Consider the following 10,615-nt stretch of genomic DNA (forward strand, 5'->3'; position numbering starts at 1 on the left):
TAGCTGCCAGCATTCTCTCCCTGAAAGCAAAACTGGTTGGTGGTCATTACTTTACAATGCAAAGTAATTGACCTGCTTCACAAAACAAGCACATATTCTACTGGTGAAGGGTGAGGGAGGGTAGGAGGGTGTTAAATCTGTTTTAGTACAGTATAGGCACTCCATAGACTGTGAGGGTTTTATTTGAAGGAATAAAGAAGTGGCTTCCAAAAAAACGTTTGTTTGTCTTTTTTTTTGCAATGAGAGAGCAGGGACGACAAGGTGAGAATAATCTTGAAGAATCTTGTGAATGATGTGGATGTTTTTTCGCCTCTACATCAGCACCACCTGCTGTTGGACCTTAGACCCAGTCAGTTGCATAAGATAAGAGAGAGCGCTTATGCCGCTAAAGATGCTGATCTCAGACCAATTTGCGTTAAGTTTTTTCCAATTTTGGCATACAAACATTTTTTTAAACTGAACCTAGATCTGTTTTTAAAGTAGGGTTAAAGAACAGTCACAAATCCAACCATCTGCTTCCTGTACTAGACGTCGGGGAGGAGCTACAATAATAAAATACGTGATGCAAAAGTGAAAAAGCTACTGAAAGAGGGAAACCAGCATTTGTGTGGGTTACACCTGCAGCTTGGTAAGTTCTCCGTGGCCGTAGGAACCTTTTTAGCGAATGTAGCAAAATGTATTTCTCCACGGTCATAGTCTTTTGTCTAGCTAGTTTGTTTAGAAATGGCTAGCCCAAGACGGATTGGGGTTAGATAACGTCCACATGAAAAATAACATGAATTAAACAGTTCATTCGTTTTAGCTAGCACTTCGGTATTCTAAATCAAAGTGCTAAATAATTCAGTAATACATTTTGGTGTGTGTCAGTAAGAGGTGATGCTAATGCTGATTATTTACATCCATACGCCTGCAGTGATGTTACAACCAAGATGATAGACATCTGTGTCCCTCTTGCGGTACATTTTCTACTTCAATACAAATGCATAAGCGGGCAGAAACTTTGGTTTGTAGTTGAAGTTGATTTACCTCACTGCACCCACAGTAGGTAACTGTCTGCTATCAATGTGTCTATTGATGGATCAGCCATTGTCATGTCATGCAGAATCCCAATGAGAGCGCAGCGATGAGCTCACCTTGTTAAGAGTGACCTGACCTCAGCCTCTCCAGCCGGCACCGTGCTGTGACAGGCCCAGGAACCAGACACAGTGAACCACTGAGCCCTCGTGTATCATGGCTGCCAACCAACAGAGAGCCAGAGCTCAGGGCAATGCAACAGAGGGGAAAATGACTGAGCCCAGGACTACTGAGAAAAAATGCTGTAAGTATATGAGCTTAGGACCTGTATTATTGACATGTATTATTGCTGTTATTATCCAGTTATACTCCTTTGCTATTCTCCTCATCAGATGAAACCTTCAGGCATTGTCAACTGTCAAACTGATCTGTTGTCATTGTGTACTGTGGGCAGCATTTATATAATCTTATCGTGGCAGTGGCATGCACTGCAGGTGAATTCAGTTTAAGTTTAGTTCAAGTATTTTATTGTCAGATGCACAGAACAACACAAGGTCAGACGGGGCACTGAAATTGTAAGGACAAGACAGCACAAAGCAACCTGGCATAACATGACATATGAGTACTCAGAACAAAGATTACACTTATGATAAGATAAAATATAATATATTAAACCTCCTAATATACAAAATAATATACAATACAGTATACTAAACCTTTAATTCACATATTTACCTATACTAACCTAATAAACTATATACTAAACTAAGACAAGTGGGGTACAATTTGTGTAATATTGCTGATGCAACCAGTAGCCGAAAGTGCAACCAGTGGCTGAAAGTGACAGTGCGTAAAATGGCTCGTGAGAAGTGTCGACAGTGTATCAATGTCCATATCAATGTTTATTCAAAAGCCTGTTGGCCCTTGGAAAGAAACTGTAGTCCAGTCTTCGTGTGCGAGACTGAATGCTTCGGTATCGCCTGCCAGAAAATAACAGAGTAAAGAGACTGAAGGATGGGTGGTTATAGTCTCTTAGAATCCTGCCAGCTTTCCTGAGGCATTGTGTGTGGTAGGTGTCCTGTGGGGCAGGGAGCTTCCTGCCGATGATGAACTCAGCAGACCTGACCAGTGACCACACTACTTAGGGCCTTGCGGTCCCTGTCTGTGCAGCTCCCATACCACACCGTGATGCAGCCAGTCAGTATGCTCTCTATAGTGCATCTATAGAATAAATCATTGGAAGATGTACATCAAGTTGGGTGGACCTGTAATAAACACATTTGTTTTTTTGGTCCATTTTGTGATTCACTGGTTTAGGGCCGTCTTCACAATAAGGTAATATTAGAAAATATGGAACGTGGTACTCCACGTGACACATGCCTGTGAACACCCCTCTGGCATGTGAAGAATGGGTTAGGGCAACAGGAACATGCTTCAGTGAAACTCAAGGTAGATTGAATATGTTATCAGTATAAAGGTTAAACAGACAGTCACTGATTAATAAGTAAGCAGAAACTTGCTCCATGGTTCACATACTGTACATTGCTTTTGGTTGTTAGATTGTTTGTTAACCCTCTTCAAGTTTTAACCCACCTGATTCTAGAATGTGACAGACTTGTTGGGTCTTGTCAATTGCAGTTTTTAAGAATGAGAGATAGGATGGCCTTATATGGACTTGAGAAATGTACAGTATGTTAAACCAGAAACAGAGCACATAGAACTGTACCTCCTTCAGTGACCTCCGCCAGGATTCTAGGGTTTGTTTTGAATTGACCCTTTAAACACAGGATGTGTTCATGATTGGCCAGTGGCTGCTGCTGCTGCTGCTGTTTGGGAAATATTCACCACTAGTAAAGGCATCTGGATGGACATGGAATTGTAAGGTTTGTAAATAGGCTTGTAAATAAGTAACAATGTGTAGTCCATTTGAAATGTTTTTCTTTGTGTTCACAGCATGGGCCTCCTACATGACCAACTCACCAACTGTGATTGTGATGATTGGCCTACCTGCCAGGGGGAAGACCTACATGTCCAAGAAGCTGACTCGCTACCTCAACTGGATAGGAGTGCCAACCCGGGGTGAGCATACTGGCATCACAATGGGTGCTAGTGCTATAGACTGCAGCTACCAGCATTGAGTTTGTTTGGACCAGGTAAACCTTAACACCAAACCAACTGAAGGAATTCAGACCACCACACGTCACCGTTTACGACATAAACTAAAGAGAGTTGGTTAAATCTATGGAAAATGTTGCTACATTTTAATCAGGTGTTGTGTGAAGGTTCATCCTATAAAGATGTATTGTTAGAAAGTAACATTTCAGTCAAATGTCAATCTATTTATGGTTGTGTTACCTACGAACTACCCAAAGAATGAGTCCTCTCTACGAGTGTCTATTGTTTCAGACAACTACTACAAGTTGGTATGCTCTAGGCAACCAGTTTCTGTTGACCTTTACGTCAACATTTTGTCATACCGATGAACCTGCTTGACTTCAACAGTTCAGGGCTATAGGAAGAAACAGGTAATGCTGTTAGCCTGAGTTTCATCATGACAGGCATCTGTCTACCTTTCAGTGTTCAACCTCGGAGTCTACAGGAGAGAAGCTGTGAAGTCATACAAGTCCTATGACTTCTTTAGACATGACAATGAGGAGGCCATGACCATCAGAAAGTAAGTGTCCTCTCCCTGTCACAGCTATGTGGGCCTGTGACAAGTATAGGTAGCACTAGCAGTAGTGTATTACTGCAAGTGTAACCTCTATAATAAAGTGTAGCCTGGTTTACAAGGCTTCCTGTTGATTCAAAACAAAGCATCTCATTAGTTGTATAGGGATTCTGTGCCGCCTCCCATTTCCCTGGCCTCCCTTTATAGTTTACTACTTGGTGATTAAGATGTTTTATTATAAACTTAATTGATATCAATAGCTTGGTGTGCTGGGAAATGTATATGACACCAATGCACAATAGTTTTTTTACTTGTGTTGTATGTGCATGTTACATTGATCTACGTGGCCGTAAGCACTGACTTGGGGTGTGTGTAAATGTGTGTCTCCAGACAGTGTGCTCTTGTGGCACTGCAGGATGTCAAGGCCTATCTGAATGAAGAAGGAGGCCAGATTGCTGTAAGGACACATAACACAACATCGCAATTCTCTAAGCTTTCAGATGTTACAGGTTACTAATGCAAACACAAGACTCTAAACCCCAAGGGTCAAGTGTTCCAAGTTACATTTGTAATGCTACTTTGGTTTCATTAGAAACGACAATCGTACATACTATTTATGTTAGTGTGATTTACCTGTCCTTGTGAAATGTCCCAGGTTTTTGATGCCACCAACACCACCAGAGAAAGGAGGAAAATGATTCTCAGAGTAGCTAAAGACAATGCTTACAAGGTTAGGATTGTTTTCGTCTTGACTCATGTCCTCATAGTCCTCAATATGATCCTATTACTTGACATTCAGATACATTTTATTACCACATTGGTGATGTTTTAAAGGTGACCATATGTACATGTATAAATGTTCTGTGTGTGTTTGGTGACGATTGGCTTTGTTTGCAGGTGTTCTTTGTAGAATCTGTATGTGACGATCCTGATGTCATAGCTGAAAATATTCTGGTAAATCATGCACCAACTCAGCCTTAACTCAGCTCAGCGTATTTCACTGTCTGTCTTTGTGAGCTAACCACTCCCCTTGTAGCCCATGACTTCATTTGTGAACGTAGATCTAACCCCGTTCATTGACACAAAGCGGCAACTATGTTTTCTGGGGTCCACAACTAATAATCTTGCTTCTCCTGAGGCTCACTTTCTCTTCTGTAGGATGTGAAGGTGTCCAGTCCAGACTACCCAAAGAGAGACAGAGAGAGTGTGATGGAAGATTTCCTGAAAAGGATAGAATGTTACAAAGTTACTTACCAGACATTAGACCCTGATGAATATGATAAGTAAGAAAACGTTACATTACATTTCATTTATTATTTTGTGTAATCTCAAGGTGTCTTCACAGTTCACCCAGCAGGTGGAGATATTTCTCAGAGTAGACAGGCGATTGTTTTTCTTACACGTGGCTGAAACCTGATCTTTTACTGTCTATTGGTAAAAAGACACAAGTCACACAAACTTCAATCACTTACAGTATCTTATATCCACATTTCGATCATATGTTATTAACATTCCCGAACAAAGTTGCTTAAGGCCTTAAACCACAGTTTCATGGCAAGTTGTTGCTGTAAGTTCAGAAGAAATTATCTTAATCATAAGATAGCATCTTACCGAAAGTCTGATGACTGTGAAACCTCACGCTCATTGAATTCCTCTGGACCACGTTCAGTATGGCAAGTTGCATAATCACTTAGGCTCTTCCAAACATCCTCTAAAGCAGTATCTGACTTTGTGACCATGTTAGGTGTTGAGGTGGTTTAAAGAAAATAAAATTCACACTGTCTCTACTGTAACATATGGAGTTATGGAATACTTTGTCATTAAGGATTTTTTTTATATGCCTTTGTTTAAAACTCAATGTTTATACAATATCTTCATCTTAACTGGATGGAGCTTATATCTGGTCACTGACACTGTCCTGTCCTCTGATACTAGGGACCTGTCCTTCATACAGGTCATCAATGTGGGACGCCGTTTCCTGGTCAACCGGGTACAGGACTACATCCAGAGCAAGATCGTTTACTACCTCATGAACATCCACGTGCACTCCCACTCCATCTACCTGTGTCGCCACGGCGAGAGTGACTACAATTTGGAGGGGCGTATCGGGGGTGATTCTGAGCTTTCTGCCAGAGGGAAACAGGTGCTTCTAGTTCTAACTGGATCTTAAATGCTATCAGTAGACAGGATCAAACCAACCAGGATATAAACTTGTTCTAAAGTCTCTGACTCTTTGCTGTGGATTCTCCTGCTATGTCAGTTTTCTGCAGCTCTGAAGGACTTTGTTGAGGAACATGGTCTGTCTGATCTGAAGGTGTGGACCAGCCAGCTAAGAAGGACCATCCAGACTGCAGAGGAGCTGGGCATTGCCTACGAGCAGTGGAAGATCCTCAATGAGATAGATGCTGTCAGTCCATCACCACAGAACAGGAAACCAACCAAAACCCCCAGGAAACACAATTTATCTTTAACATTCTATTGTGTGTTCCTCAGGGTGTATGTGAGGAGATGAGCTATGACATGATAAAGCAAACCTACCCTGAAGAGTTTGCTATGAGGGACCAGGACAAATACCATTACCGCTACCCAGGAGGAGAGGTAAGGACAGTTGTTTGGCCTTTAGAGGCCTTGTATGTCTGTGGCCCGGTACCTAGACTGCTGTGCTCAGTGTGTCCTTCTGGTCTCTCCGTAGTCCTACCAGGACCTGGTACAACGACTGGAGCCTGTCATTATGGAGCTGGAGCGTCAAGGCAACGTGCTGGTTATCTGTCATCAGGCTGTTATGCGCTGTCTTCTGGCTTACTTCCTGGACAAAAATGCAGGTACACTACAGTACACTATAGACAGATAACTCATCTCAGACCTAAACTGAAGCCCAAGTGTTAACTGGATTTTCATTTGTCGGGAAAGATCCAGGCTTGACCCAAACCCAAACTGTGAGATTCACTACAGCAAAGTGAAATAGAGGTCACTCAAACAAAATTGTGTAGACAAAACAGGGAACTTATTTAAAACTCACGTTGTAACCTGTGCCTGCCTTAAACAGATTTCCATAAATGGAAAAACATAATAATGGCTGCATACTAAATACATGCTGTGGTTGCCTGCTATTTTGAGGCTATCAAAGGGTTTCATCAGTCACAGTCATAGCCTGTGTCAGAGGCCTGGGGTCTTTCTTTCTGGGTTATTAATTATTTGTTTTGTAATTAAAGAGAGGAAAATAAAGACAGCTCAGTGTCGCAAGTAGTTTTTTGTTGTTTCATTGCTACTGCTGTAGACACAATACATACGCAAGTCTGACACCTGACCAGGCCCAAACCCCTTGTAGAATTGAAACTCTGATACACACACTAAATCAAATATACAATACAGGAGGCACATTTTGACAATGCATATTCATTATATTATTGTGATTATGATACACATTTTCTTACTAATCTTAGCTCCGACTGCATTTTCCTCCAGTCTAAGAAAAAGTGGAAAAGTAGAAGTAGCAATTTAGTCTAAATGTCACATGCTATTCTTAAATTGTGCTGCCAAATCAGGGGAAGAAGTGACCTAGGTCTGTTTAAGCCTGTAAAGCTAAAACCACTGTCTGCTGCTTGCTTACACAATGACTAGTCACCTCTGACCAGCACTGCCACCCACTCCCAGAGTTGCCCAGATGTCATTGTAAAGAGAAGCTGCTTGGTATTGCTGGTATGCTATCGTGTCTTCTAGATGTATTATTATCAAAATAAGAACTTGTGGTGCAGATTATGTGCGAATAATGTGACAAGATGTGAAAATGGACTGACACTTGTGTGTCATACTGTATCTATTTTCTGAACAGATGACCTGCCCTACATGAAGTGCCCCCTTCACACAGTCATAAAGCTCACCCCAGTGGCTTATGGTAGGACATAACCTCAGAGGCGTAGGTTTGTTTTCAAATGTGGTTGAGACAGCTTTTTGGATGTGGCCATTAAAAGGGATTTTCTTAATAATAAGAAGAAGAAGGTGGGGTAGACAGATTTGCAGTTTTCAAAAAGGGTCGCACACGTGTATAATGAAACCTATGCCCCCGGTTTTATGTGGTTGTCATGCACCATCTCTCTATCCTCTACGCTCCAGGCTGCAAGGTAGACATGTTTGATCTGGGGGTGGAGGCTGTTAACACACACAGAGAGAGACCACTAGTAAGTAGGCGCTCCCGCCTTCATTCATAATATTGTCAAATCTAATATGTGGGAAATTTATGTCACTTCAGAATTTTACTGTGGTCATACACAGTAAAATACATCTTAGGCTATCCTTACAAATGGAGCCCTACAGGATGTTTGTGGAATCATATCTCCTCATTTTCTCACTATCACCCGGTGGTACAACATGTAACGTAGGATAGTAGAAGTGTCGACAAATCACTGTTTGTGTGTTCACCATATGTCCTTGTCCCTGGTGTGTCACACATGACCACAGAGACTGGAGTAGAGCTGCCTCCTTTTCAGTGGTCCAAGAAAAACTAACCAAACAACGAGTGTTTTTACAGCTGGTGTTGTTTGTGGCTGTGTAATTTTTTAATTTGTTTTTGAGCAAGTCTGAACATATTTTAAACAGTATGACACATAGACCTTAACGCCCATAATGGAGCTAATTGCGATTTAATATTTAGAATGTGTCATATTACTGCCTGTAAAGTCCTTGTGCGCCATGGTTTATACTAACACAGACACATATACACATGATTTCGCCACTTCACCCTGATGTGACTTGTCATGCCTGTATTGTCGAACCAGGATAACGTCCATACAGATGTCCGCCTGCCCGCCTTTCTCAGATGGAACAGTTTTACCCCCCTCTCCAGCCACGACCAGGTAAAACGCCCACGCCTTTACAGCGCTGGCAACCCCTCCCAGCCACAGGAGGCCCTGGCCCCCTCTCTGTTCAGCATGTCGTTCCCAGAGGCATCCGAGGGGGCAGAGATTCTGCAGAGCCAAGTGAGAACTGCTGCTTACATGTCTGGATAACCTCCTACACTTCTTTATTTATACTTGTTTCCAGTACAATTAGGTGTAAGCAAGTACAATTCAAACTTTCTTTAATATTGGGTGTGTAGAGAAGTAATTGAAACATAAAACTAAATTCTGACTTGTAAATTCTAACTTACTTTCTAAATTCTGACTTGTAAATTCCCTCAGTCTGAGCTCAAGTGCGGTCAGAGCCAGTCAAAACAAACGCCATGAGCATCCACCCAGAATTCCCTCAGTTGTTTTGGAGTGATCATCCTCCATCTTTCTTCACTTCTCTACCCATGTCAATTAACCAGACCCCATCTTCTTCTCTCTTTCTCTTCCCGTCTTTGTCTATTCTGCTGCCCCCACACCTCCTCTCTCCTCTATCTCTCCACTCCACAGGAGTCTGTTAACTACTTATGCCCCGGAGCGACAGGTGATAGTGTCGACAGTTAAAGAAGATAGTGTACAAATGGACCTGTCATCTAAGGTTCAGCTTCCAATCTAATAGGATTGCTTTGATTCTCCTTCTTCTCCAAAAGAAGTTGTCAAGTGTCTGAGGCCCTTCTCAACAAATTCTTGCATGGCTATTTACAGTAGATTGTCAAGTGTAATGGAAAAAGCAAGTCACTGCCTCTGATGCAGATGCCTGTGCATCTGTGTGTATTAGCACCAACATACCTGGCACAAAAGTCAATGTTAAATTCACGGTACACCGAAATACAGTATATGTCAAATCTGAAAGAGTCTAACTTTTAAATGTGTTGTGAATGTTGCATTAAAATGTTGATTTTACAACAAAGGTTAGGTTCTGCTATAGGAGAAAAATATCAACACTTGGTTTCAATCCATATGGCCTCATTTGCTTCTAATGTACAGAAGCATAGTTTCACTGAGTCATTCAGACCCAAAAGTGCTGGCAAACATTTCTGGATTTCTGCAATGTGGCCCAGGCCATAATAAGCATAATAAAAATAACCTCTGGCTGAACTCTTTCTACAGATGACAGTTTTACTAGTTATCTTACAGTCCTACACATCTTACAATCTTTGGCCTTATTGCTTAATTAATTCCCACCATATAGAGTCTTATATTGGAAGCCACATGACATCTTAGATTAGCCTCCAATCGTAATGTATTCTCAAGTGTATCTGAACTCCACATGTAGAGTAGTTTCTCTCTTCCATTATATCACAACTTTTGGCACTTGGGACATCCTCACTGCATTCCATTTCTCCTCAGTCATGGGCTTCAATGTTGTGTTCTCTGAATCCATTGGATTCCATTCACACTGCTTCATGTTATTTTTTTGACAAGACATTATGTGTGCAACACTGTGTATTTTTGAATGCAGCTCAACTGGCAACATAGGGTAGGAATAAATTATACAACAGAGTGGACCTTGTATGTATAGAATTGATATGGGTGGCTACTATCTCTTATTCTGATATTTTTTATATTTCAACATTGAAAGATAATGTTCAATGTTTGAATGCATATTTATTGGCAAATTATGTATTTTTTTGTATCTATCAACAATGTATGGTATTTGTATGGTTGTAATTACTTCTAACATACAGGTCAGTTTTCTTTGAAAAGTGCTATGGTCTGACTGCTCATTCTACTCGTCATATGATACTGTACTTGGCTTAGATGTTTTTTTTTAAACATTTTTATTATTGAGAACCACACGGAAAATATGTAACACCGCATCTGGTTGACAGTCTTTGTTATGATATTTGAAAATTACAAGACAATTATTTACTGTATATTTTACACTTAATAAATAACATTCAATTTTGTGTGTGGTTTAATACCAGATCTCTCTACAGCCAGGGCATATCCACGTGGGCACAGTGTTGCACTACACATAATACGTTTTCCAGCCTCTGTTACACCCAGTGTGGTGTCTCATTGAGACAAGACCCAACATGAGTCTTCA

General features: G+C 41.1%; 1 protein-coding gene across 2 annotated transcripts; it reads left to right on the plus strand.

The window, feature by feature from the left end:
- The first annotated feature begins 474 nt into the window (after nt 1–474).
- Nucleotides 475–10,475, plus strand: LOC146252102 (6-phosphofructo-2-kinase/fructose-2,6-bisphosphatase 2-like). 2 transcript variants are annotated; one of them, XM_084680229.1, is made up of 16 exons: nt 475–628; nt 1,103–1,318; nt 2,968–3,093; nt 3,592–3,688; nt 4,073–4,139; nt 4,338–4,412; nt 4,580–4,636; nt 4,841–4,965; nt 5,618–5,825; nt 5,943–6,089; nt 6,176–6,280; nt 6,375–6,504; nt 7,515–7,577; nt 7,796–7,860; nt 8,458–8,658; nt 9,076–10,475. In XM_084680229.1, the coding sequence occupies exons 2-16, from the start codon at nt 1,231–1,233 to the stop codon at nt 9,127–9,129; spliced, it is 1,608 nt and encodes a 535-aa protein (XP_084536355.1). In that variant the 5' UTR covers nt 475–628; nt 1,103–1,230; the 3' UTR covers nt 9,130–10,475. The 2 variants fall into 2 exon arrangements, with proteins under 2 accessions (XP_084536355.1, XP_084536357.1); XM_084680231.1 differs by having other exon boundaries at nt 8,458–8,535.
- Nucleotides 10,476–10,615: the final 140 nt, after the last annotated feature.

The sequence above is a fragment of the Hypomesus nipponensis genome, chromosome 18 (genome assembly GCF_054491055.1).
Source record: "Hypomesus nipponensis isolate SF chromosome 18, ASM5449105v1, whole genome shotgun sequence".
NCBI lineage: Eukaryota > Metazoa > Chordata > Actinopteri > Osmeriformes > Osmeridae > Hypomesus > Hypomesus nipponensis.

Excerpts from the sequence above, each read along its gene's own strand:
- LOC146252102 (XM_084680229.1), top strand. The coding sequence starts at position 1,231 with ATGGCTGCCAACCAACAGAGAGCCAGAGCTCAGGGCAATGCAACAGAG. Across the intron at positions 4,637-4,840 it reads TCATAGCTGAAAATATTCTG|GATGTGAAGGTGTCCAGTCC; the intron begins GTAAATCATGCA and ends TCTCTTCTGTAG. Across the intron at positions 6,090-6,175 it reads TCCTCAATGAGATAGATGCT|GGTGTATGTGAGGAGATGAG; the intron begins GTCAGTCCATCA and ends TGTGTTCCTCAG.